The following is a 26,418-nucleotide window of genomic DNA, read 5'->3' on the forward strand; positions in this document are numbered from 1 at the left end:
TTATTTTGGTGATCCAGGTCTCTCTTGCAAATGAGAATCATCCTAGTCTCTTTAGTTCTCGCCTGTTTTAACTAAATAAATTACTACTTACTCCATTATGAACTCACCCACTTCCCTTACTTTATGACTCACATAAATACGTCCTCTCCTTCCTCATGAGTCATATATTGACCTGATAACCCAGGCAACCACCTGATCATTCACTGTGCCAACATCACTCACGCACTATTTCACAATCTCACCAACGACCTACTCATCCCATCACTCACTACCTTACTCACCATCCGCTTCCCTCATTGACCCACTGGTAAAATGGAAATACGCAGTCTAACACTCACGTGTTTAAAGAAGCTCCTTCGCAGGTTAGATTGTCTAGATGATTTATTTCACGATAACGTATTTACAACGCAAAAGTACGACTCACATGAACCTTCCCTCGTACAGTACCCTGCATCTGTTTCCACCCATCAACACTGACACCACTATATCCTTTGCCATCTAAGAGAAAGGAAGTAGAAGACGGTTGAGTCTGCTGGAAGAATGTACCAGGGAAACTGCTGGAAGCTGCCAGGGCGAGGCTGAGTGGGTAGAAAAGGGAGAGCGAGGCCCGCAACTGGGGCGCTAGCTCGGAGACTGAAGGACGACTGCAGGTGGATGACATCGGGGCCGACTGTTGTACATGGTGGAAACCATTAAGAAAGATTGTTCGAGATGAATGTAGTGGAAAACACTGGGGCTGCAGATAGTCATACCCTTGTGAAGCGTGTGAGTTGCACTCTCTTCTCAAAAATGGAACCTGCAAAGAAGCTTCTGGTGGCAGTGGTGGGATACAGTCTACAAGTTCAAGAAGGAAGACCCGCCGAAGAGCTCCTGCAGAGGACGAGTTATCAACCCTAAGCGCTCCAGGTTTTTGAGACTCGGCAAATGGGGGGAGTGAGAGCCGGACCCCGTGGGCAGCCAAGTTCCCGATGGAAGTGGATGCTCTGCCAAAGACCCAAGAACCAGCATCGCCGAACAAAGAAAATTGGCGGCAGCTGTTGGACAGGTTGGACCACCTTACCTCAGTGGTGGATCGACTGATAATTTCGATGATGAAGAAAAGAGAAGAGGAAGGAACAGGTAGTGCGCGGCTGAAGCCAGATCCATCTCCACCATGGACCGCAATGGCGAGGAGAAAGCGCCATAGGGCAGCAGCCATCGCTTCCCCCCGTCGAGCAGCAGGCGGGAACCAATCAAATGACTCAACCACAACTAGAAGCTGTTCAACAGACCTTGACCACCATGCATAAAAATACGGGAGGCGATTGGATTGCATTCATCAAAAGATTTGAAGCAGCTGTCAGAGTCAGCCGATTGATTGACGATGAAGTGCTACGACTGCTGCCTACGGTGTTGGATGACAGAGCACTATTGGCCTTCTTTATGATCCCGGAAAATCAACCTGCCACAACCCAACAAGGTTGTCAAGGGATGGCCGATGTTTTCTGTCCTGCGTCCAGCGCAAGGCAGCAATTTTCATCCTGGAGAAGAGGAGATAGCGAGCCACTGATGGCTTATAGAAGTACCTTGCATGCGGTTGCAGATGTGGCATTTCCAAGGATGGACATGACAACCTGAGACGTGCTAGTGGCGGAGCGGCTACTAACTCTCCTCTATCAAAGTGGCATTACATTGCCGATTTTGCCAGAGAGTGAGCAAACTTCAATGTAGTTTGCTAAATGCCTCTGGGCACACACAGATCCCAGGGCACCATGTGAAGTAGCAGCCCATGTGACAAGGGTGATGGAGAATGGAGGAGCAGGAGGACCAATGGAGCCAACAGGGACAGCAACAACAGGGACCGCCGCAATGCCCAGCATGGAGGGTGATCTGCAGGCGAACTTGGAAGAGATGGCTGTGGCCATCCAGGGGTTCAACGATTCAAGGTGTCAACTACAGCATCAGCAACCATGGCACAACCACGGAGGAATTCAGGACCATGCGGTGATGTACTGCTACCACTGCGGGAGGTCGGGCCACATCGCGAGAGGTTGCCGAGGGGAAGTCATCCCGAGACAACCAAGAAACACCCAGGCGTGTCGCCTGTACACCCAGCCAGATCACACGTGCACCTCATTTCCAAAACCCTCATCACCAACATCACTAGCACACCACTCGATCACATCGACCTGGAGTGAAACAACAGGGAAAATTCGGCCAAGATCTCGGTGCTAAGTGGAAAAAGTTAGTGAGATCGGTCGTAGCAGCAGCGACAGGAGCAGCATGGTGTAAACCGACCCTCCCTGACTCGCCGAGACAGGTGATGTCAATAAACACAGCAACGATAGAAAATGATGTACCACCCACAGATCATGATCTTGGGCTGATAAGGACCGAATGAATCCGATTGCAAAAACAGGATGAAATTATACAGTCATTGGCTGCACAGGCAGCTGAATGTGCTCAAACTGGTCAAAAGGGGGAGCCATTCATCCCATGGCGAGGACTCCTGATGAGGTGGGACGTGAAGATGCAGCGTTGTTGCCTAGTGGTGCAAAAACCCTTGCAAAAACAGTTGCTACTAGAAGTGCACGCCAAACAACAAATCCACTTGGGCCACCGAAACACATTGCTCACACTGCAGGCTCGATATTTTTGGCCAGTGATGTCAAAAGATGTACGCGAGCAGGTAATCATTGTCAGGAGTGTGCAAAAAGGAAACCTGCTCCCCATCCTATGCAGCCTCCACTGCAGTCGATCGCAGTGGTGAGGGTAAACGAACTAGTAGCGTTTGATATCCTGGGTGCATTTCCTAAAACAGCAAGGATAAAATAAATATTTGCTCGAGGGGATGGAGTATTGCACACACTGGCTCGTTGCATGGCCGATACATGACCAAACGGCTGCAATAATAGCAGAAGCCTTTCTCCATGGCTATGTATTGGACAAGGGCCCCACTGAGAAACGTCTAACAGGCCAGGGTCAGAATTTTTCTACTAACCTGTTGCGAGAGGTTTGTAATATCGTGGGCACTAAGAAAATTCGAACGCCACCATACCACCTGCAGTGTGATGGACAAGTAGATAGGCTTAACCGCACGCTGTCCGCAATGTTGTGCCATGTTGTAAATGGTGATCAGATGGACTGGGACTTGCACATCCCAGGGGTCCTAGGAGCATATTGTAGAGTGCCACATGCATCGGCCGGGCTCTTCCCCTTCTTTTTGATGTATGGGAGAGACCCTGAGCCACTTATTGAGGACCAACTGGTGGCTTTCCCTGCTAAAGTTGTGTCGTCGCCAGCCTCCCTAAAACTGCCACTAAAAAAGCTCTGTGAAGCTCGTGAAGCCGCGATAGCAGAGTCAGGCAGATCGCAAATAGCAAACAAACGGTTGCGGAAAAGAACGGAGACGCCTGTACCCTTTGAACAGGGTGATCGGGCCTGGTTACACTGTCCTGAGGTCCGGGTTAGAAAATCCGCCAAACTACACCATCCTTGGCAAAGCCCTGTGGAATTGTTAAAATCCTCTGCCCGCAAAGTGTTCGCATCCAAATGGGACGCCAGAGATGGGTGGTTAATCCGAGTCGGCCTAAACCATATAGAGAACTGACGTCACAAGGGATCGTTCAGGCTCAAAAAGGCCGTGTCCAGGGGCGTCGTGATGAATGCCAGGGAGGGGAGCATCCTCCTCACAGAAATACTGCCCCCGCACTCTCCTCTCAGGATCGACCGGAATGAAGATGGCCACGATGAGGGAGGCCGACGGACTAATTTCGAGAGGTGCCGAGAAGGAGTGTCACCGGGTCGAATGTGCTGCTCGACCACACCTACAGTACATATTGATGGCTTGTTGTAAATGTAGGGCTAATGATGTTGCGTATTGTTTGCCTAAGAATGTACACCTTCAATTGGGCAGCCCACGTAAGAGTTTGGTGATGATACTGAATGGTCAAGTTGGGTTGTAATGTCTTCCCCCCCTTGATTCAAGCGGCTATGTTAAGCATTAACCCAGAGGTTAAATGTTTTGTACTCCATGCCCACATCATTGAATCCCGTGTGCGATCCCATTGATGTCCACATAGAGTTCCCTATTACTGGTAGGAACGAAGTTGTAAACTGAGTGTACCAGCCTGCAATAGATGAGTGTACCAGCTTGCAATAGATTAATGCGTCCGTCCGTCCGTCCCCTTTCAATACTTTAACGAAGTGAAATCTCGTGCTATTGGGGTGTAAAAATAAAATTGCGCAAAAGTCCAATGTTCCTACCAGCCCACCCTGCAGGGACCTGTTAAATTAGAGTTTTAGCCGGGACAGATATTTTTATGGGCAGAAGAGGGTGATGTAGGGTACTGTACATGGCAAAAGTTATAGTGGTGTCAGTGGAGATGGGTGGAAACAGGTGCATGGTACCGTACGAGGGAAGGTTCGAGGTACAAGACGGTAAAGTCTGCTAGAATAATCTTAAATTAAAGCTTTCATGAATGCAGGGATTCATACTCTTTGGTGGAGGCGATAGCACAGAGTGGTGTACCTTCTTTATGATTCTGATATTTCCATCCTACCTGCCTATATCAGCTGTTATTTCCGACTCTTTGTGTATCTCTCTATGCCTCTCTCTTAGATCTCTCATGCTCACATGTCCTTTGGATTGCACTCTCATGCCTTTGGATTCCACCACTCTTCGATATTACTTTAACATGCTAATCTCTCACATTAACATAGCCACTTTGATGCCCTCTACGAGGAGGCCGCTCTCCGTTCTTACATTTACATGCTAATTTCTCACATTAACATCACTGGCCCCGCCCACTTATTTATGGCCCTTTGGCTACACCCATTTCAAACTCTTTTAAACATTCTACCTCAACAGCAGATCATGCTTTGCCATCTCATGACGGACGCTTGTGTTGCACCCGAAACGTCGTGATTTATTTTATTTTATACCTACGTGACTTTACCGAAAGAACCAAAGAGTATGGAAGATACCAAGTCAGCTTCATCCCAATGGTGGTGTTTAGGCGAAAGTTTATCTATGAGTATATATAGGCTGGCTAACAGGTATGAAGTTACTCCTTTGGTGGTAATATACAACAAAAACAATAATAAATGTATAACCATTGTCATGGGTGAAGTCTTCCCATACTGGATCAGTCATGGAGATTGTTTCACCATACGCCATCATGCTTCTCAACGTGGGTTGATAACGAAAAGGCTCATGGCCAGTTTGTTTGATGTTAACTATAACCGAGAATCAAACTCAAGTGGCCTGATTCATAGTGCAATGCACAAACCATTGTGCCACCGTTCCACTCGTATGTACAAGTTAACAGGGAAATTAAAAACTATGCCATGTTTTTTGTTTACTGTCAATAAAATGAGAAAATAACATTGCCACGTTGGTCAAGTTTTAGGTATAATGCAGACAAGGGTTTTGGTAGTTGGACGATTTCAGAATGGGTTGAAGGTGACAATCCTAATCAAATGCCATTTTCAAGATCGTGTGCATAGGTCTGTTGTAGACAAAAACAACAGCCTGCTGATAAAGCATGTCCTGCATTCTTACTTGTGTAAAGAAGCTCCTTCGCAGGTTTAATTTTCTAGATTATTTATTCCCGACGATAACATATTTACAAGGTGAGAGTACGACTCATACGTTGCACAAGGCTATGACTATCTGCAGTCCCGGTGGTTTCTAATAGAGTAAATTAATCTCGAACAGTCTTTCTTGATGGTTTCCACCATGTTGATTTCCAACAGTCGGCCCCGATGTCGTCCACCTGCAGTTGTTCTTCAGTCCCCAAGGCATCACCCCATTTGTGGGCCACGCTCCCCCTTATATACCCGCACGGCCACGCCCTGGTAACTTCCAGCAGTTTTCCCCGGTAGATTCTCTCAGCAGACTCTACCGTCTTCTACTTCACTTCTCTTGGATGGCAAAGTTTATAGTGGGGGCAGTGGAGATGGGTTGAAACAGGTACAGGTTACTGTACGGGGGAAGGTTCGTGTGAGTCGTACTCTTGCGTTGTAAATACGTTATCGTGAAATAAATCATCTATCAAATGGAACCTGCTAAGGAGCTTCTTTACACATGTGAGTGTAAGCCTGAGTACAATCTCACGTGTTGTTGCTGTCGAGTATTTTAATTTTACCAGTGGGTCAATGAGGGAAGGGGATGGTGATTAATGTAGTGATAGAATGGGTGGGTCATTCTTGAGAGCATGAAAAAGTGCGTGAGTGAGGTTGACACAGTGAATGATCGGGTGATTGTGTGATCAGGTAAATATATGACTCATGAGGAGAGAGAGGGAGTATTTACGTGAGTCATAGATTTAAGGAAGTGGGTGAGTTCATAATGGAGTGAGTGAGTACCAGTTTATTGAGTTGAGCAAGGCGAGAACTAAAGCGACCATGATGAGTCTCATTTGCAAGAGAGACCTGGATCACCCAAATTACCAAAGCTAAATAAAACACAGAGTTACAGTAATTAAAGCAAATATACTATTTTCTTCTTTCGATAAAGCATATATAAACAATATAAAGACAACTGCTGTTTCATGGGAAATCGACGTAATGGAGCTAAGGGATGATAGAATGTGTGAGTAATGTGCGACATGGATGTCCTCTGGCCCCTACACGACTGAACATTTTCTTTGACTACGTAGTTTGAGACGATTTCCATGGATGTACCAGTAGAATTTATCTGGTATAGATATAATGGGAGGCTGATCGATGCCTGAGCCGGTCATGGTATGGCTCTCTATTGTTAAACCATATTATGAATGCGGATGATCTGGTGATTACTGCCCACTCTGAGGAGAAGTTGGAGACACTACAGCTAAACATGAAGCATGCTACTAAAATATGGGCCGTTACCATCAGCCCCACGAAAACAAATCACCTCCCTGGGTATTTGACATCATAAAAATGCTCCCTTCCTCAATTCCTCATGTATTTGGGGCACCTGAGGAGAGAGTGGAGTGGGCAGTGTGCTGATGATCAACTCCGTTTTGGGAGCCGAGGTCTCATTTAAAATAATTCGAGCAGCATTATATTTTCATCAGCTGCTCAACACAGTGTGGAAGCTACCTGGCATGTCACTCCATAAAAATCTTCATGTCTTCTCGGCCACAGTTATACTCTCCTTTATCTCTCTCGAAAGGAACATTAAGGTTAGCTTGCCCACGATCTATTCAGGGTTTAACCAGACTGGACTTTGTAAGCTCACAGATTCCTAGAATATCTGGACAAATGCCCATCTGTGGGCTCCTCCAGCAAGCGAGGCTGCGTTGATTGTGTCATGCAGTCCGTATGCAGTCACGGCATCCCCAAGCAGCTTCAATTTGGCTGGATAGATGGTGCTAAATGGGCGTGGTACAGAATAGAGAAGAGATGGACTGATGTGGTGCAGAAGGATGTGGAGCTGATTGGACTTATTGATGACTGGTATCAGCAGTGTCATGATCGGCTTCTGTGGAGGAGGTTCATGAAAGGTGCTGCTGGGGAAGTGGAGGCAGTTGCCCTCCAGCAACAGCATAGGGCAGAGGAGCGAGGCTCAAAACAACGAGCAGAGCGCCAAACAACTGACACAAATAAAGTTGGCACAGTGGGGAGCACGGCTGTTGCATCTGCCCATCATCTTCCTAAGTCAATCCATGGCACCTGCGTCTATTACATGACCTCCTGCCAGCCAGCCTTCGACACTTCACGTGGCCTCAAAATGCACCGAGCATGGCACAAGTGCTGTGGTGATGTCACCGCCACTTAGGGGTGAACGACGGTTGTTGCGTTGTTGTTGTGCGTGTGTGCACGGACGCATGTACGCCTGTGAGTCTCGTGTATGGAGAGATAAAGAGAGGCAGCCGGGCAGGGTGCTGGCCATTCACCCCGTGTGCCATTCAGAGCTTCATAGGCGCTTGCCCCAACATTCTGGTAAGGCTATACAGCGGATGATTGTCGCTGTTGTGTGTGTGTATGGACGTTCACCCCCCTCCCACCGCCCCCGTGTGTGCAGGGACTCATTACGCCCCCTCCCGACAAGCAGACCGGCATCCGGACTAAAGGTAAGTGACAATAACAGATTTTTTTTCCATTTAAGTAACTTTATGTTTTGCTCACAATACAGTATTTATTAGAGTGTTGCATGCAAATGTACGATATTTTGTCTTATATATGACTTTGTTGATGTTCTATGGGGTATGTTTGTCTTTCTGAGTAATGTTTTAATTAGGGTGGTGTCATTTTCACAATTTCCCCAATATTTTTAAATGGCCGACTTGCGCTTCAGCAATTTTCGGAACCAATGGCTAAATCTCTTCATCTTCTTGGGCTTGGTGGTGGTGGCAGAAGTGGTGGTGGAAACGGTTGCGGTGGTGGAAGCTGTGGCAGCGGCGGTGGAAGTGGCGTCGGTGGTGGTGGCATCATTGTACATTTGAGACACGGTCCATATTAGCTCTTTCAGCTGGCTACGGAGATGCAGGTTCTCTTCTTGCAGCCTCTTTTCCCCATGCCACATGTCCTCGTGACGCACCAGCTTCCCGCGCAGCCTAAACTGTTCCTGCCCTCTCTGCGGATTCAGGAAGTTCAACTTCCTCAGGTGGGCGTGCAGCGACCTCCGGAGATCTTCGTTTTCACAGCGCAGCGACATTTGCCGCTGTGCTGCATTGCAGTCTCGGAGAAAATCCGCATGCAGAGACTTGCTCTCCCTGCAAGGCACTCTCGTGGGCTCCAGCTCCAACTGGCGCTCTTTAAGCTGTTGAACCAGGCTCCTGATCTCTCTCTGGAGAGTCTCTCGGTTCTCCATGAACTCCTCCAGCTGATGCTGTAGCTCCAGACGGAGCATCTTGCTCTTCTGACAGAGCTCCACATTCTGCAGGCCCATCCTCTCCGTAGACAGCGTCGTGGTCTCATGGTCAAAGTCTGAAATGGAAAGCGTAAAAAGAAGATATATGAAGATCCCCATCCCAAGCATGGCCAAGACCAGAACGCCAACGATCAGCAGCACCATGCTCAGTTCGAGTTGACGCACGCGGGACAGAAGCAAGTGTGAGACACGTCACGAAGGGGCGTGTTATTTATCGTGACGTCATTACCGGATGTGACGTACACTATGACGTAACAGCCATCTCTGCCCACTTATTGTCAATCATTGCCCACCACGTGACTCCACGGCCCTGCCCCTAACCACACAGCTCCTCCCCCATACTCTTCTTCCGCCTTCCCCACGTGACGCGAGCCAATCACGCGAGAGGCGGCGCGCGGTCGGCCCCGCGTCCGCTTCCCGCCATTCTTGCAATGGGCGGCGGGGCCGCTCAGGGTGGGGCGCGGGGGGCGGGGGCGAGTTCACTCCACGTCGCGAGTCGGGAGGGACGAGGGGGAGGGGCCAGGAGGGACGAGGGGGAGGGGCCAGGAGGGACGAGGGGGAGGGGCCAGGAGCGGGAGGGGGGGGGAGCTGAGAGCTGCGAAAGTTTGGGGTACCACTACTTGAAAAATATACTGTACCACAGAAATGAGTTTATGTTTAGTTCGATTTAGAACATCTTTCCAATGGTTGCTTAATTTGAAACCAACTTCTCGGTTGAAATTGTGTCTGTGTTTGTAGATCTGAATTGCCTCGTGAACAAATCTCTGATAAAAACCCGTGGGTTTGCAAAGAACCTTGGTATAGGAGAAAATTATATCGTGATCACCCACATGGTTGTAACAGTGATCAGCAAATAATTCGTTTTGCTGTGTTTCAAATCTGATTTGTGCTCGCGAATTCGGTCAGAGACATGTCGCTTTGTCTCCCCGATATAGCAATCACCGCAGGTACAACTCAATTTGTAAACCCCGGGGTACTGTAAGTCAGGAATGCCATCCTTCACGGATGGGATCAGATCACGAATTTTGTGTACTGTATTGAACCGGACCTGGATCTTGTGTTTGTTTAGAATTTTTGAAATCTTTTTAGTAACGCCTGCTATATATGGTAGTGTGATGGTTTTGGCCGGAGTATCAAGTGGTTGTTTCTGTATGGAGGGAGAAACAGCTTGGCAGATGGTACGGTCAGAGTAACCATTCCTTTTGAGGGCCAGGTGTACATGTTTTAATTCACTGGTCAGGTGGTGTTGGTCCGAAATGCAATGAGCCCTATGGTATGAAGTTTTGATGAGAGAATTCTTTTGGGCTGGGTGGTGGTGGGAATCAGGTTTCAAGTAGGAATCTGTGTGGGTGGGTTTCCTGTAGACAGAATGCCCCAATGAGCCATCAGGTCTCCTCTCAAACAGAACATCTAAGAATGGTAGCTTAAATTTCGATTTAAAGTTTTCGTGACTGCAAGGATTCATCTTCTTTGGTTCTTTCGGTAAAGTCACGTAGAATGAGAATAAAATAATAAATTGATAAAATAAAATAACACAATAATATTCTCACGACGTTTCGGCCACAACACAAGCGGCCTTCATCAGGTGAAGGGGACGAGACTGTCTGGAGGACAGCGCTGGAGTGAGAAAGCCACGCTGAGATCACGACCTTTAAGCTGTGTGAGAAGAAACAAAGCGCCTGACAAAGGAATTAGCATTTAATTTAGCATTGAAATGGCTGAGTGATTAGCTTGTGACTGGTCACAGAAAAGGCTATATTAAAGTTAAAGCATACACATCCGCAAAGGCACCCCTTGACAAAGGAATTAGCATAGAATTTAGCATTGAAATAGCTAAGTTAAAGTATACACATCCGCAGAGGCACTCCTTGACAAAGGAATTAGCATAGAATTTAGCATTGAAATAGCTGAATGATTAGCTTGTAACTGGTCACAGAAATAGCTATGTTAAAGTCAGAGCATATACATTCACCGAGGCACCTAGTACAAATCAAACAGGAGAATTTAGCATTGAACTAGGCGAATTTAGCATTGAAATAACTGAGTGATTAGCTTGTGACTGGTCACAGAAATGGCTGTTGAAGTTAAGGCCTACACATCTGAGCTATTCACTGTAACTGGGTATACAATACAATATATAATGAATACTATATCATGAACCAATAAAAAATACTAAAATATAAATTACCTCAATGTTATCAATAAACTCTATATTCTCCAATCAGCTAAGCTACCAACAATAAGTCGTTATATATCACAATGCTATATGGCGAAAAATGGGTGGATTCTTACCCTCAACTTTAGCAACACGGATAGCTTAACCGTGGTTAATGGTATGGTTTACAACATGGAGTATAACAGCGCCTCGCAGCTGTCTCTCTCCCCCTCCTCTGTTCCGACCATCGATGAACTCGTCCGTCTGAACGGGACCCGTAGCTATCCGTGGTGCTAAAGTTGAGGGTAAGAATCCACCCATTTTTCGCCATATAGCATTGTGATATATAACGACTTATTGTTGGTAGCTTAGCTGATTGGAGAATATAGAGTTTATTGATAACATTGAGGTAATTTAAATTTTTGTCTTTTTTATTGGTTCAGTATATAGTATTCATTATATATTGTATACCCAGTTACTGTGAATAGCTCAGATGTGTAGGCCTTAACTTCAACATAGCCATTTCTGTGACCAGTCACAAGCTAATCACTCAGTTATATCAATGCTAAATTCGCCTAGTTATTTCAATGCTAAATTCTCCTGTTTGATTTGTACTAGGTGACTCGGTGAATGTATATGCTCTGACTTTAACATAGCTATTTCTGTGACCAGTTACAAGCTAATCACTCAGCTATTTCAATGCTAAATTCTACGCTAATTCCTTTGTCAAGGGGTGCCTTTGCGGAGGTGTATGCTTTAACTTTAACATAGCCTTTTCTGTGACCAGTCACAAGCTAATCACTCAGCCATTTCAATGCTAAATTATATGTTAATTCCTTTGTCAAGGCGCTTTGTTTCTTCTCACACAGCTTAAAGATCGCGATCTCAGCGTGGCTTTCTCACTCCAGCGCTGTCCTCCAGACAGTCTCGTCCCCTTCACCTGATGAAGGCCGCTTGTATTGTGGCCGAAACGTCGTGAGAATATTATTGTGTTATTTTATTTTATCAATTTATTATTTTATTCTCATTCTACGTGACTTTACCGAAAGAACCAAAGAAAATGGTAGCTTACCATCTTTCTCCACTTCCATGGTCTTGTTCTTCTGACAGAGCTCCACATTCTGCAGGCCCATCCTCTCCGTTTGCAGCGTCGTGGTCTCGCGGTAAAAGTATGAGATGGAAAGCTTAAAACGAAGATAAATGAAGATCTCCATCCCAAGCATGGCCAACAGCGGAACGCCAACGGTCAACAGCGCCATGCTGAGCTCGTGTTGACGGCACGCGGGACGGAAGGAAGTGTGAGGCACGTCACGAAGGGGCGTGTCGTATATTACCGGATGTGACGTACAGCCATCCCTGCCCACTTATTGGCAATCATTGCCCACCACGTGACTCCACGGCCCCGCCCCTTACCGCGCAGCTCCTCCCCCATACTCTTCTTCCGCCTTCCCCACGTGACGCGAAGCGAGCCAATCACGCGAGAGGCGGCGCGCGGTAGGCCCCGCGACCGCTTCCCGCCATTCTTGCAATGGGCAGCGGGGCCGCGCAGGGGGGGGGGCGGTGGGGGCGGGGGGGGCGGGGCTGAGTTCACTCCACGTCGCGAACGGGAGGAGGATTGACGAGGGGGAGGGGCCAGGAGGGACGAGGGGGAGGGGCCAGGAAGGACGAGGGGGAGGGGCCAGGAGGGACGAGGGGGAGGGGCCAGGAGCGGGAGGGGGGGAGCCGTGGCGCCGCTCTTGGGCCGCGAGGCCTCCCCCTGGACCCGCGGCGCCACGCGGAGACCGCGACAGCAGCAGCAGCAGGAGGTGGTGGTGGTGGTGTTTGTGGTTGTAGGCACGGGAGAGGTGGTGGTGGTGTTTGTGGTTGTAGGCACGGGAGAGGTGGTGGTGGTGTTTGTGGTTGTAGGCACGGGAGAGGTGGTGGTGGTGTTTGTGGTTGTAGGCACGGGAGAGGTGGTGGTGGTGTTTGTGGTTGTAGGCACGGGAGAGGTGGTGGTGGTGTTTGTGGTTGTAGGCACGGGAGAGGTGGTCACGGACAGGCGGTGAGTGCCGGGTGATGGAGCGGGGGGGTGAGGGAGTGGATTGCAGGGTGAGTGAGTTAATGAGGAGAATTAATAGGTGAGGAGGGTGAGTGAGTTGAAGGGTGAGGTGAGTGAGTGGGTGAGTGGTGAGTTCACGACAGGGAGATTGGGGCTGAGTGAGTGAACGCAGCGCACGGTAAAGATCCCCTGAGAGCATTCGCAAGAGTTGGACATTGAGTGCCGCTGTCAGGGTCCACACGCAAATTACTCACTTGGCATGATATACAAATTAACCATTGTAAACGATAACTTTAAAAAAGTCCGCTATTTGTCAGAGCTAATGCGATGTGCGTTTTGCATATTTGTAGCACGTTATAACCAACGTCAACATCGTCATTTAGAGTAACCATTAGTCCATACGTGTCACTTGCTAATAGTCCCCGGGTCAATCACAACTTTTCCGTGCGTGCAGGCTTTGTCTCTGGCTGCTCGCTAGGGCTGCGATGCCTTTCCATGCCACAAGATGACGTTCATTGCTCCTTCCACACCGCGACAATATTTACTGCAGTGTTCTATAACGCGGCAGTTGCGTTGCTGAATAACACCGCGTTGTGTAAACGCCCTCGTTACAATGACTAATACAGGGTAAAGCACAGTCCGTGATAACAGCGTGAGATGCGTGTGTCGGCTGAACAAAGACTGAGGCGCGTGGGGAGCATCAGGAAGCATCCAGCAGCATCCCAATGCCTCGTGTGACGCTGTGCCCAGGCAGCCGTACAACCGCACATTCCTACTCGCGTGACGTGGTTCTGTTAACTCAATCGCGTTATATCCACTTAGCATCCGCGTTATAAAACGTGTTCCCTAATACATCCATCGTGCCATATCCAAATGGCGTTATGAAAACACGCGTTGAAGCAGAACGAACTCTATAAACTATTTTTATTTTACCAGGTGAGACCCACTGAGCTATGTGGCTGTTTTCCAGAAGCGACCTTTCCACAAATGATAGATCAGCTAAATGACTAATCACGTTAGAAATGTGTAGCACCAGCCACAAATACTCTAGACATGGGATCCCCTTTGACAGGGTCAGTGTCTACTTAGATTCACTCACTCCTCCTATTGTCATGCGGCGCGCGCAGCTGCGTCGCGACACTTGGTAGAGTGCTGTCTTTGAGGCAGAGAACTTTACAACCGTGTGCAGTGGTTAATTTGCTTAACAGCTTTACACCGAACTCCTTGCTTGTGGTAAAACATGTTTGCGACTTTGCTGATTGAGAACTATGCAGATTTAGATTTATAGTAACATGTACTTGGTGTGAGATGAACTTCCAAACAATTTCCTTTGCTCAACATCTTGCAATTAACGTCTTTTTAAATGGTCAGCTTAAGTGATTCCGTGATGGTTATGTAACTTGACCATTAAGATAATCTATGGAGCACAATTATTTCAGTATTATTTGTCGTAAGTAAACTTTAAACAGAACCCATATGTGATATTATATTGCCTGATTATTTTAATTTTTAATGTAGTCTACATGCTCTTCTGGGGATATTACCCCACATTTACCATTCATTGATGTTCCCTTTGACATTGGTAATTGGCATTGTCACACCATAGTAATTCATGGGCAATTATGTAATTCTCTCTGTGTCTATCTCTATCTGCATCTGTCTGTGTGGGTATCTCTCTCTGCCGGTGTGTTTTTCTCTATATGCATCTCTCGTGTGTCTCTTTGTGTGTGCCTCTCTCTGTGTGTGGATGTCTCTCGGTGTCTGTGTCTCTCTTTCCTTTTCCACGATGTGGCGTTGTATTTACATGCAAATTCTACCTCTAGCCCCGCCCACTTACTCTTGGGCTGAGTTTATCTCAAGCCAATATAACTTCGTGTTTCAGCAGCTTTCTCGCTATATTTTTTCACCTGATGATGGTTGCTTGTGTTGCGATCTAAACGTCGTGATCTATTATTTTTTCTACCTATGTGACTTTACACAAAGAACCAAAGAGTATTGTGATTTTAATTTTGATTGTGATCGTTGTGGTGGAGGTGGTGATATTGATGGTGGTGTTAACGATAGCGGTGATTTTGGTGGTTGTAATGGTGGTATTGATGGTGGTAATGGTGGTTGACTATTACCCCTCTCGTGTCCTTCCACCACCAGGTTTAAGAATCTGCTGGTGTCTGTGCTGGAGGTGGACGTCGGATATCTGTGCGGTCTGGAGCGGTGGACAATAGACTTCTGCAGCTCAACCAGGTGGACGCACTGGGCAGGGGGCAAGATGGTGGTGGCCTTAGAGACTTACTCCCACAGAGAGCCATAGACTCACTCACAGAGTACATTCACACAGAGAGCCAAAGTCTCACTGACACAGAGCCATAGGCTCACTCACATGGAGACACATAGACTCACTCAAACAGAGAACCATTGATTAACCCACACAGAGAACCATAGAGTCACTCGCACAGACTCACACAGAGAGACATAGACTCACTCACGCAGAGGACTATATGCAGTACATCCTCGTCTTTTATGTAATGTGTTTCACTTAGCGCACACCACACCCACTATAACTCGAGTAGCACATGACGGACTGCTCTTATGAGTGGTGTGGGTGTTGGCAGCATTGTTCTGTATTGCTGGGAGCTGATGCTGTACCGGTGCGCACTGTGTTACGTGGCGTGTCATCCTCTTCCTCAGCCTTTGTTCCAGCATCTGTGTGTAGTGTCATCTCACTCACTCCCTTATAGTTTTCACTCATCATATCTCTCTTTCATGTCCTTTGTATGTATATTGATGAATGTAACACATTTTTTTATTATTATTTGGCTGCTATAAATTTCCACGTCATAAGCTACTTCATTCATCTATCATTTGTGGCCAGTTCGCTTCTGAAATAGAAGCTAATAGCTTAGAGGGCTTTACTAGGTAAGATAAAAATAGTTTATTTTTATTTTTTTGTGATTTGCTAACCTTTCCTATACTTTTCACTTCGATTGTGTTTTTGCATCGTTTGTTCTTGTAACTTTCTGTATCACCCCAACTGGAAATCTGTGAAAAAGGGCTTTTTAGATTCCTCCAGTATAAATAAAGATTATAAGATAGATCTTCTACATGTACACAACACATTTAAAATAAACATAGAAAACAGTGTACTGTACTCTCAATTAAAAATAATAATAAAAGTTACATTGTGCTAAGACGGAGCCTCCCCCTTTACCGTTTTTCCTTTTAGAAAAGTTTTCTGCTTGACGTAAAATAGCTTTAAGCAGCAATTTTCGACAACGCAACCCCCACGTTAAGCAAGGATATGTTGTACTCACTTACACAGAGAGATATAGACTCAAACTTGATTTGGCACTTTCGTGACTGCAGGAATTACTCTTTGGTCATTTCGGTAAAGTCACGCAGACATAGACTCGCACAGAAAGCCATAAACTCACTAGAACAGAGAGACTTGGAGTCAATCACACAGAGCCATCGACTCATTCAAACACAGATGATGATAATAGATACCCATGAACTCACATTGAGACCCATGGACTCACACAGAGACCAGTAAACTTACCAGAACCGTAGACTCACAGAGACGCATAGACTTACAGAGAGGTATAGACTTACACAGAGACCCATAGACTTACAGAGAGGTAAAAACTTACACAGAGACCCAAAGACTGGTGAGCGAGATTTGAACTCGGATCACCAGATTTGTAGCACAGCACATTCGCCGATACACTACCGTTCACCTTACACACTCACACGCACTCACATGCTCACTCATTCACGCAACCAGACGCTCACTTACACATTCAATCAATCACTCAATCACTCACACACTCGCGTTTTATTGCATGTAGCAATATCTTCAGGAGCTAAATGTCAATTATTGAGGTCTGTTAAGATAAGCGAGTGTGTGTGGATGAAATAGCAATAGTGGGTGAGTAGGTGATTGAAGAGGTGAGCTCAGTAGCATGTTGCAGGTCTTCCCCAGGACAAGGCGGGTCATATTTAGGGTGTGTAACATGTTGATTGACTGGGTTGAGTGTTGTGTGTTTGTGAGCGAGTAGGTGAGCTCACTCGAATGTCGCAGGTCTCGCCCAGCGTTTTCCAATCAAAGATTAAACAGATGAATGAGTATTCTTAGTTTTTTCGGTAAAGTCACGTTGAAGAGAAACAACAAAATAACAAAATATATATAAAACAATAAAAAATTCTCACGACGTTTCGACCATAACTCAAACGGTCATCATCACACACCTGATGATGACCGTTTGAGTTATGGTCGAAACGTCGTGAGAATTTTTTATTGTTTTATATATATTTTGTTATTTTGTTGTTTCTCTTCAACGTGACTTTACCGAAAAAACTAAGAATATGAATTACTGCAGTCACGAAAGCTTTAAATCAAAAGATGAATGAGTGTTGGGATTTTTGTTATTGTTCTCAGGTGAGCAGCACCACCTTAACACAAATATCTGTATTACACCTTCATCCATGTAATAGCTGTGTCCGTCTTACACCTCCATTTTCTTAGAAGCCTCTGGATTTGACATAGGGCATCTTTTTCTGTGTGTGTGTCTGTGTGACCCAGTCCTCGACCTTCCCTCGGTCGACTCACCCTCTAAAGAGTACCTGGTGCAGTGTCTATAATAAACATCAGCAATTGGGAGAGACAAAGGTGGCCGCGTGCATGGTGTTGGCCACATCACATCCCCACAGCAGATTTTGGCGAACCATCGAACAAAGACGGTCGCTGCATCGCACTTTCAGAAGCGCTTCTGCGGCCGTCTCGAACGCTCTTCCTTCTGATATTAGAAGCCACTGGAGCTGTGCACTTTTACATCTAGATTGAAAACTAATTTCTTTAGAACTACTTTTTGTGCTTTCTTTGTTGCCCTTCCCCTGCACCTCCGATTAGCACGGTTGGCTACGTACCGTGCAAAAGAAGTTCAACATACAAAATACATACCACCCCCTCGTGTGTTCCACAGCACAAGGCTCCACAACTTGCCCTAACATGTCTATTGAGGCTACTTTGGTGACCTGTGTGTGTGCATAATTAATTGTCATTATTTTATTAAATGGCCTTCATCAACAAAGGACACGAGTCCATTGAGGGACGGGGACAGCGTGGGACCCTTCGTGGAGCCGATTCTCGCAATGGCGGAGGAAGAGTTGGAGGGATGCAGCAGAGGAGGGGGTGGCACCACACGATGTTCGTGCTGAGAGTGAACGTGGCACTGGGGGAGGCTCCGGAGTTGGGCCTCTTCAGGGCGACTGGCGATAGAGTGGAGAAGTCGAGGTGAGAGTGACTCGGGGAATGGGGGTGAGGTGAGTGGAGGGGTGACTCGGGGAGTGAGATTAGTGGAGGGGTGACTAGGGGAGTGGACGTGCACCTGATTATGCACGAATGTGAGTGGACTGCCCATGCATTCATCATCATTATGGGCATCATCACCAGTGGTAAATCCACTGTTTGATGAAGGCCTCCCCAAACCAACGTCACTTCTCGTGACGCCTGCGCTGTGACAATGGGCCCCAGCACCTCCTGTGAATGAGCTTCCCACCTCCTCCCCTCCAAGTTACTCTTGATCATCAGCCATCGTCACTTCCAGAAACGTTTTCATCTGCGTGTTGCTCTTTCCTTCTCATCATGGTCAACATGAGGAGGGATCTTACCTCTGTGTATGTTCTCTCATCTGCGCGTTCCTCTGTCTTGGTGTGATTTCGAGCACGCGTCTCTGCATGCTTCTCTGCGCAGGGTTTGTTCTGTACGTGTTTTTTGAGCTGGTGGCCGCGTCTGAACCGTGTCGTACCCGTCAGGATGCCACTCAATACAAAACAAATGGAAGGAGTGAAATTATCTTGGGACCACAGCCTTGTCTCAATTCTTCACCCCTGGTGTACAAGTCAGCAGCTGGGACCATCACTGCTATCCATTAATATGTACGGGCTGCTAGGGATTCTCTTCATCTCTGGGTCTCTACGTCTAAATGATGACTCTGAGTATTGACCGCAGTGCATTTCTCAGCTCTATCGAGTACCCGGTAAGATCGAGAAACTCTCAGCTCACACGGTGGCTTCGGGTGATCAGCCAATGAATACATCAGGATGTGCACCCTCATGAATAACAAACGTGCATTGCGGAAGGTGCCGACTGACTGCCATGCTGCATACTGCTGTATAAATAACCCACCCACACATGCATACGCCTGTGTGGGTATGCGTATTATCCGGTAATTGTATAGTGTTTCGCGTATTGCGCGATGAACTTGGCAACACCAGTACCGATGAACTAAAGTGGTTTTGGGCTAACCCGAGATCGACTCAGCCTCCAATGAGTACCTGGTGCAGTGTGTAAACATCACTACTCGGGAGATAAAGGCGGCCAGGCATGGTGCTGGCCACCCTCCCCATTGTGTACCATGCTGGCTTTCATAGTTGCTCGCTAAAAGCACTTGCCTCAAGAGTCCGTTGAGGTTATACAGACAACCTTTGTGTTTGTGTTTAATGTTTTAATTGGTGGCGGTGTAATTTTAAATGTAAAATTTTTTCATGGCCGACTTGCACTTTGGCCACTTCCAGACCCAACAAATAAATCTGTTCCTTTTCTTGGTGGCGGTGGTGGCGGTGGTGGCTTTGGTGTATATTTATAGAGTGCCTTCTCTCTTGACATAACAAGCACAAGGCGGTGACAGAATGGAATGATTTAGATGGCAGGGGTGTACAAAGTTTGAGGAATAAGTGACAGCGATAGACAGCAATGGGATCGGAGAAGAGTAGATACGAGAAGGAGTTGAGGCTTAAGGGGAGAGAAGAGGTAGAGAATGGGCAATGGAGAAGAGGTGGGGCTTTATGGGAGGAATGGAAGAAGGTTAAGTAGATGGACCATAAATGAGGTTTGGCACAAAGAGGAGGGACAGAGACAGAAGATTGGGAACAAAGAGGACGAGAGAGGACATGGAAGGAGATGAAAGAGGCAAAATTATGTAGGGCAAGTCCATGGAGAGGTTTAACGACCAGCGACAGGTATTTTAAAAGACAGTGGTAGTGAACGAGAAGCCATTGGAGTTGAAGGAGGAGAGGCAAAGTGTGAGAATTAAAGGGGAGATTGAAAATAACTCGTGCAGAATATTTTTTTATTTGGTGGAGGGGAATGAGGGCAGATGCGGGGAAATCAAGAAGAAAATTACATTTGTAATTAGAGGTAGCTCTGTTATATCAACTTCTGTGGGTGACTGTCTAATACAATATGTGGTTCATAAAGCAGTGCGCCAACCACAAATAACTCTGTCCGCGTGTGATTTTTTTCTCACAATTTAAAGGATTTCAACTGCACGGCAGTGCGTACAGCTATAGACCCCTAAGTCGTATGCGCTGTGCAACTTTTAGGCCTTGTAAATATTCCTACACACATCTTCTTAATGCGATGTTTATTTCAATTGTAGAGGATTATCGTTAAAATGTTTACTCAGGCACGTGTATATGCATAAACACGATTTGATCAAGACTTGTCACACTAGACTTTCGCGACTACAAAGTAGAGCAGTAATGCATGGTGCTGTTTTTGTTTTATTTTAATTACTTAGATTCGCTCGGGGAGGGTACATGCGGAGTGTTTTTGTATCTGAACGTGTAAACGTGACTTTACCGTAAAAAAACAAGTATACTATTTTCACTGATACCATTGTGAAATCTATTGTTTCCAGCCTGCATAATTTATATTTGTTGTGATTGGTTTTCTCATCATTTACAGATTTGATTACTGTTACCTTTAGACAACTGTCTATGGGGTCACCATAGTGTAAAGGTCATCTCCATATATGGGGCTGCCAGAGGCATATGGCAAGAGAAAGTATTGATTACCGTCCTGCACTAATGAGTCCTAATTAGACGAAACCGGTCCACAGTTGTCTTTGTCTCACTGCTGCCTGTTGCTGGGACGGCCACGTGTTCTCAACGCTTTGAGTCTGTGGTCTAAACCAGGGGTCGCCAACCCCCGGGCCGCGGACCGGTACCGGTCCGTGGCCTGTTAGGAACCGGGCCGCACAGCAGGAGGCGAGCGGTGGGTGAGCGAGTGAAGCTTCATCTGTATTTACAGCCGCTCCCCATCGCTTGCATTACCGTCTGAGATCCGCCTCCTGTCAGATCAGCGGCGGCATTAGATTCTCATAGGAGCGCGAACCCTACTGTCAACTGCGCATGCCAGGGATCTAGGTTGCGCGCTCCTTATGAGAAGTCGGAATCCGTAACTTATTTTAGTCTGCGCGTGGCCTGCCCATTATTGTATTTACCACTTCCGTTCGCGCCTCCCTCCCGCACTGCGCACTTGTCTCAGTCACAGTTTTGGTATAAAGCCCACAAGCTAACCCTCGCCAAAATGAGCAAAAAACAAACGTCGCTGGAGAGTTTCTTTGAAAAGGGGGAAAGGCCCAATGATGACCCCCCCTCCAGTCCGTAAAAAAATGTCTTCCACGAAACCGGTCCCTGGTGCCAAAAAGGTTGGGAACCGCCGGTCTAAACGACAACTTGGTCACAAATTCAGTTTTTCTGAGCTGTTGGTCTAGATAAGTTGGAGAGGGTGGGTGCATGCATGCTGCACACCTATGTATGATTTTTCATCTAATATTACTCCCCGTCCCTTCAAATTCCGTGAATCCTACACGTGGAGGGTGATGGTGGTAACGATGGTGTGGGTGGTGACGTTGGTGACGGTGGTAACCATGGTGAAAGTGGTGACGGTGGTAACGATGGTGTGGGTGGTGATGATAGTGACGGTGGTGACGATAGTCACGGTGGTGACGATGGTGACGGTGGTGACAGCGCTGACACTGGGACGCCTGCACGGCACGACTGCCTCTCAAAGGCAAAGCTGGGCCACGTGGTTTGCGAGGAATGCAATCCCCTTTGCACTTCTAAAGGGCACCCCCAGTGGCAACTTTTTTTTTTGCACAATAAGAAGGCGACTCAGCATTTCACCTGCAAGCGGCTTTGCTCTGCACGTAGGGGTGCTGATTGCTCGATGTAAAATACAATTGAGTAATGTCCGATTATCACGGTTGGCTAAGCACGGTGCAACAGAAGGTCGACATACATACAAGGATCTTATTGCAGCCTCGTAATTTAATAACACACCGATCCACATTCTCGCATTTAGCCACAAACACACGCGCAGTTGAGCACACCCACAGCTAGACGATAACGCGTGCTTCTCTCGAGTTATCTGCTGTCATCTGGCTCTCGTGATCGCCGGCCTTGCCTCGCCACAGCTGCTGTGGAGTCGCCTTTGTGCAGAATATAAATTACAACGTAGAAACGCATACAGCCCCTGTCTACTGATCTATTTTATCATCTGTAAAACAAGTAATCCTGATTTGTTTACAGATGTTTTACTAACTAAAAGTCTATCCTCCCAAGAGCGGGTGAGTGAGCGGATGGGTGTGGGTGGGTGAGCGGATGAATGTGTGGATGGGTGAGTGGGTGAATGTGTGGATGGATGGGTGGGTGAGCAGGTGGATGTGGGTGGGTGGTGAGTGGGTGGATGAATGGGTGGGTGGTGAGTGGTTGGGTGGATGTGTGAGTGAGTGGATGAGCGAATGGGTGAGTGGGTGGGTGGTTGAGCAGGTGGCAGGTGTGTGAGTGGGTGGGTGAGTGAGCAGGTGGGTGGTTGAGCACTTGGGTTGGTGAGCGGGTATGGTTGGTGAGTGGGTGGGCGGGTGGGCAGGAGGGTGGTGAGTGAGTGGGTAAGCGATTGGGTGAGTGGATGGGTGGGTAAGCAAGATGGTGGGCGTGTGAGTAGGTGAATGAGCGAGTGAGCGGGTGGGTGGACGAGCGGGTGGGTGGGTGGGTAAGCAGATGGCAGGTGTGTGAGTGGGTGAGTGAGCGGGTAAGTGAGCGGGTGGGTGAGTGGGTGGGTAGGTGAACGGGTGGGTTGGTGAGTGGATGGGCGGGTGAGTAGGTGGTTGGTGAGTGTGTGAATGAAGGAATGGGTGGATGGTGAGTGAGTGGTTGAGAGCGTGGGTGACCGAGTGAGTGGGTGGACGAGTTGGTGGACGAGTGAGTGGTGAGCAAATCGGCGAGCGAGTTGGTGAGCCGGTGGTGAGTGGGTGAGCGAGCAAGCGGGTAGGTGTATGAGTGGTGGGTGGGTTAGGAGGTGAGTGGCTGGGTGAGCGAGTGGGTGAGCAGGTGGTTGAGTGGTTGGGTGGTGAAGGGGTAGGTGAATTGCTGGATGGTGAATGGGTAACTGGCTGGTGGGTGAGTGGGAGGGTGAGTGAGTGGATGAGCGGGTGGGCGAGTTGTGAGCGAGTGGCAGCGCTGCTCGTGAAGCTGTGAGTCTGTGTGTCTCTGTTTAAGCCTCCGTGTCTCTGTGCGAGTCTGTGAATCATGAGGTGAGTTTATTTGCGAGTCTTAGCGTGCGTCTTTGTGCGAGTTCACGAGTCTCCGTGTCTCTCTCAGGACCCCCTGGATGCGTTGAGGCAGCTCTGATCGCGTAACTGTGAATCTCTCAAGGCGGAGTTCTCCAGCGGCGAGTCTCGCGTCTCGTCCTGGACTCGCACCCAGGAGTCCTTCGCCCAGGAGCTCCTGGATCTGCTCCACTGCCAGGACCACTGCGTGCATCTCCACGGCAACCGCCGTAGCAATCGCGGCAACCAACATCACCGCGATGGTCACCGTAGAGACCGCCATGATTATAACAACTTCCATCGCCATAGCAGCAACCACCATCACCACAGTAATCACCGTAGTTACCACCATCACTGTCGCAGCAACCACAGCGTAGAAACCACAATCAGTCTAGCAACAACCACCATCACCACAGCCACCAATATGGCAATGACAACACAGCAATCACCATCAACATAGTTGCAATCACAGCATATAAACCACATTCACTCTAGCAGCAAACCACCATCACCACAGCAATCATCGTAGTAACCACCGTCACCAAAGCAACCACCATAACTGGAACCCAATAGGAATGAGTCATTATGTTGATGATGTTGACGATGATGTTTTTGTTGCTGCAAGTTGCCAATCAACTTTTTTCTAAACTCAAATGAAGAAACACCATCTCTACCCCCCTTTCCTCGCGCTCGGTTGCCTAGCGACGCCGTGTGTGCTGTAAGTACCAATAATAAGTTCATTTATTTGGTATAGCCCTGTGAGCCATTCGGCTCTTGAATCGGGTGCAACCGCAACAAACAAAAAACATGAACAAGAAAACGTCTTAAAGTGATTATGTGACTGTGCAAACAGAAAATACAGGAAAAAAATATCAAAATATTCCTGAAATAGCACCGTACACCAACGCTGTGCGCAAAAATCCCAGTGGGATGCAAGTCAAAATAACAACAACAACCACAAGACAACTAAGATTAAGGCCATCAGTCAACTCCGTACTACAATAAAAAACATGGCCAAAACAAAAAAAACATTTCGAAATCACCAAAATAAAAGCCATAAATCCAATGTAACAGTGATCATAGGGACTGTGACCAAATTTTTTACAATAAACTACATAAATTAATTATAACACCAAAATCTAGAGCCATATTTTAGGCCACTGAATAGCAGTGGCAGCTAGGGTTGTACAACTCCTCTAGAGCAGTTTTGAGTGAAGATCTCATAGGTAGTGATTCAAGTTGCAGTTTATTGGCAATAGCATTCCAGACCCTACGGGCATCAATAGCAAAGGCCCTTCCTCCAGTTTTAGTACGGCAATAGGGAATGTGAAGCTGGTAAATAAACACCGAGTTGTCTCCAAAGTCCGTGTCTCCGCGATCTCTCTCCCTGCTATACTAAGGTTTTTAAATTTTTCCCCCCTGATTCTGCTGAAGATTTCCTCTTCATACTTCCTCGTCTCCTTGTTCTCGAGTGCCTCTTCTCATTGCGTTCTGGATGTCCATTTTAATTTTAGTCGTAGGTTGCATAGTACCAACCACTGAGGCATGGACAGTCCTAAACATGGGATTGGAAACTGCAAAACAGGGAGTAACTCTTCTTTTGAATAAAACAATGAATGCGGTGTGGGAAGCTGCGAATCTCAAGTAACGGTGGGCTCACCTCCCCATTATCAGGAGTCAGGTAATGGTGGCTTGGTCACAGGAAGATGCGCTTGAGAGTCTTCCACTCTGGTGGTGGGTGTCCATCTCGGACCCCATTAAAACCGACAGTGGCCTGGTTTCAGCCAGCTGATGAAAGTTGTAATACATAATTTCATCATCGCTTGCAGTTGGGGTTGGCATCGTCCCCCTCCCCTACTTATGCCCATCCATCCTGGGTTTAACCAGGCTGGATTGTGAGCTCACATCACGTGAGCTCTTCCAACGGGCAATGCTTGAGTTGACTCGGTCATCTAGCCAACATACCCAGCCACCACATGCTCAAGTAGCTTATGTTGGGGCAGATAGAGAGTTATAAACGGACATCACACAGGCTGGAAAAGAGATGGATTGATGCAGTAAAGTAGAATGTGGAGCCGAGTGTATTTGCTAAAGACGGCGCTCAGGGGAGAGCTGCATTTTGGGGACATGGGTGTTACGAGATAAGAAATAGGCTGAGCCATTTTCCCAAAGAGCACTTGACTCTAGAGCCTGTATGGCTATTAGGGGTTCTTTGTCTCAGCTTTTTGTGTGGAGGAGAGGGAAAGAGTGCTCTTAGCAGAGAGAGAGAATTTCAAATATGATAATAACAATGTTGTCCATCTATCTGCGATAACATCACCGGCATCCCAAGACTTTTTTTTAAGCCTGCCCTGGAACGGCTGACCATTTCCATGAAACAGGTGTTTGGCTTTGTGTGGGAGGGAACCAGAGTACCGGGAGAAACTCCACCTTGCACATGAGAGAATAACACTCACAGTTCTGCAACCAGATGGAATTCACAGACCCACTTGCTGTACTGCTAGATAAAGGCCTTCCTATGTATTATCTGTAGTAATGCTTTTTTTCTAGATTTGAAGCTTTCGTGACTGCAAGGATCCATACTCTTTGGTTCAATTCGGTAAAGTCACGTAGGTAAAAAAGAAAATAACAAAAATCACGACGTTTCGGCCACAACACAAGTGGCCTTCATCAGGTGAAGGGACCGTGCTGTCATGAGGACAGCGTTGGAGTGAAAACAGCCAAGCCCAGGTCGCGTCATTTAAGCTGTGTGGGAGGAAGAAAAACGCTTGACAAAGGAATTAGCATAAAAATGAGCATGATGTACGTAGGAGGTGCATGGGCCATGATGGACCAGCACCGTGGGGGGGGAGGGGGGGAGTAGAGTGAGTGAGTGAGTGTAGTGAGTGAGTGAGTGGAGTGAGTGAGTGAGTGGAGTGAGTGAGTAAGTGGAGTGAGTGAGTGAGTGGAGTGAGTGAGTGGAGTGAGTGATTTAGAACATCTTTCCAATGATTGCTTA

General features: G+C 47.3%; 1 protein-coding gene across 1 annotated transcript; it reads right to left on the reverse strand.

The window, feature by feature from the left end:
• Nucleotides 1-5,567: 5,567 nt before the first annotated feature.
• LOC142908456 (uncharacterized) lies at nt 5,568-12,317 on the reverse strand. Its single transcript, XM_076059164.1, has 2 exons — nt 12,067-12,317; nt 5,568-8,895 (listed from the first exon to the last, which is right to left on the reverse strand). Exons 1-2 carry the CDS (start codon nt 12,251-12,253, stop codon nt 8,240-8,242), a joined length of 843 nt encoding a protein of 280 aa, XP_075915279.1. The 5' UTR covers nt 12,254-12,317; the 3' UTR covers nt 5,568-8,239.
• Between the last annotated feature and the right edge of the window lie 14,101 nt (nt 12,318-26,418).

Source organism: Petromyzon marinus (genome assembly GCF_048934315.1).
Source record: "Petromyzon marinus isolate PM22_M1 ecotype Great Lakes invasive population chromosome 84 unlocalized genomic scaffold, UKy_Petmar_22M1.pri1.0 chr84_unloc.4, whole genome shotgun sequence".
NCBI lineage: Eukaryota > Metazoa > Chordata > Hyperoartia > Petromyzontiformes > Petromyzontidae > Petromyzon > Petromyzon marinus.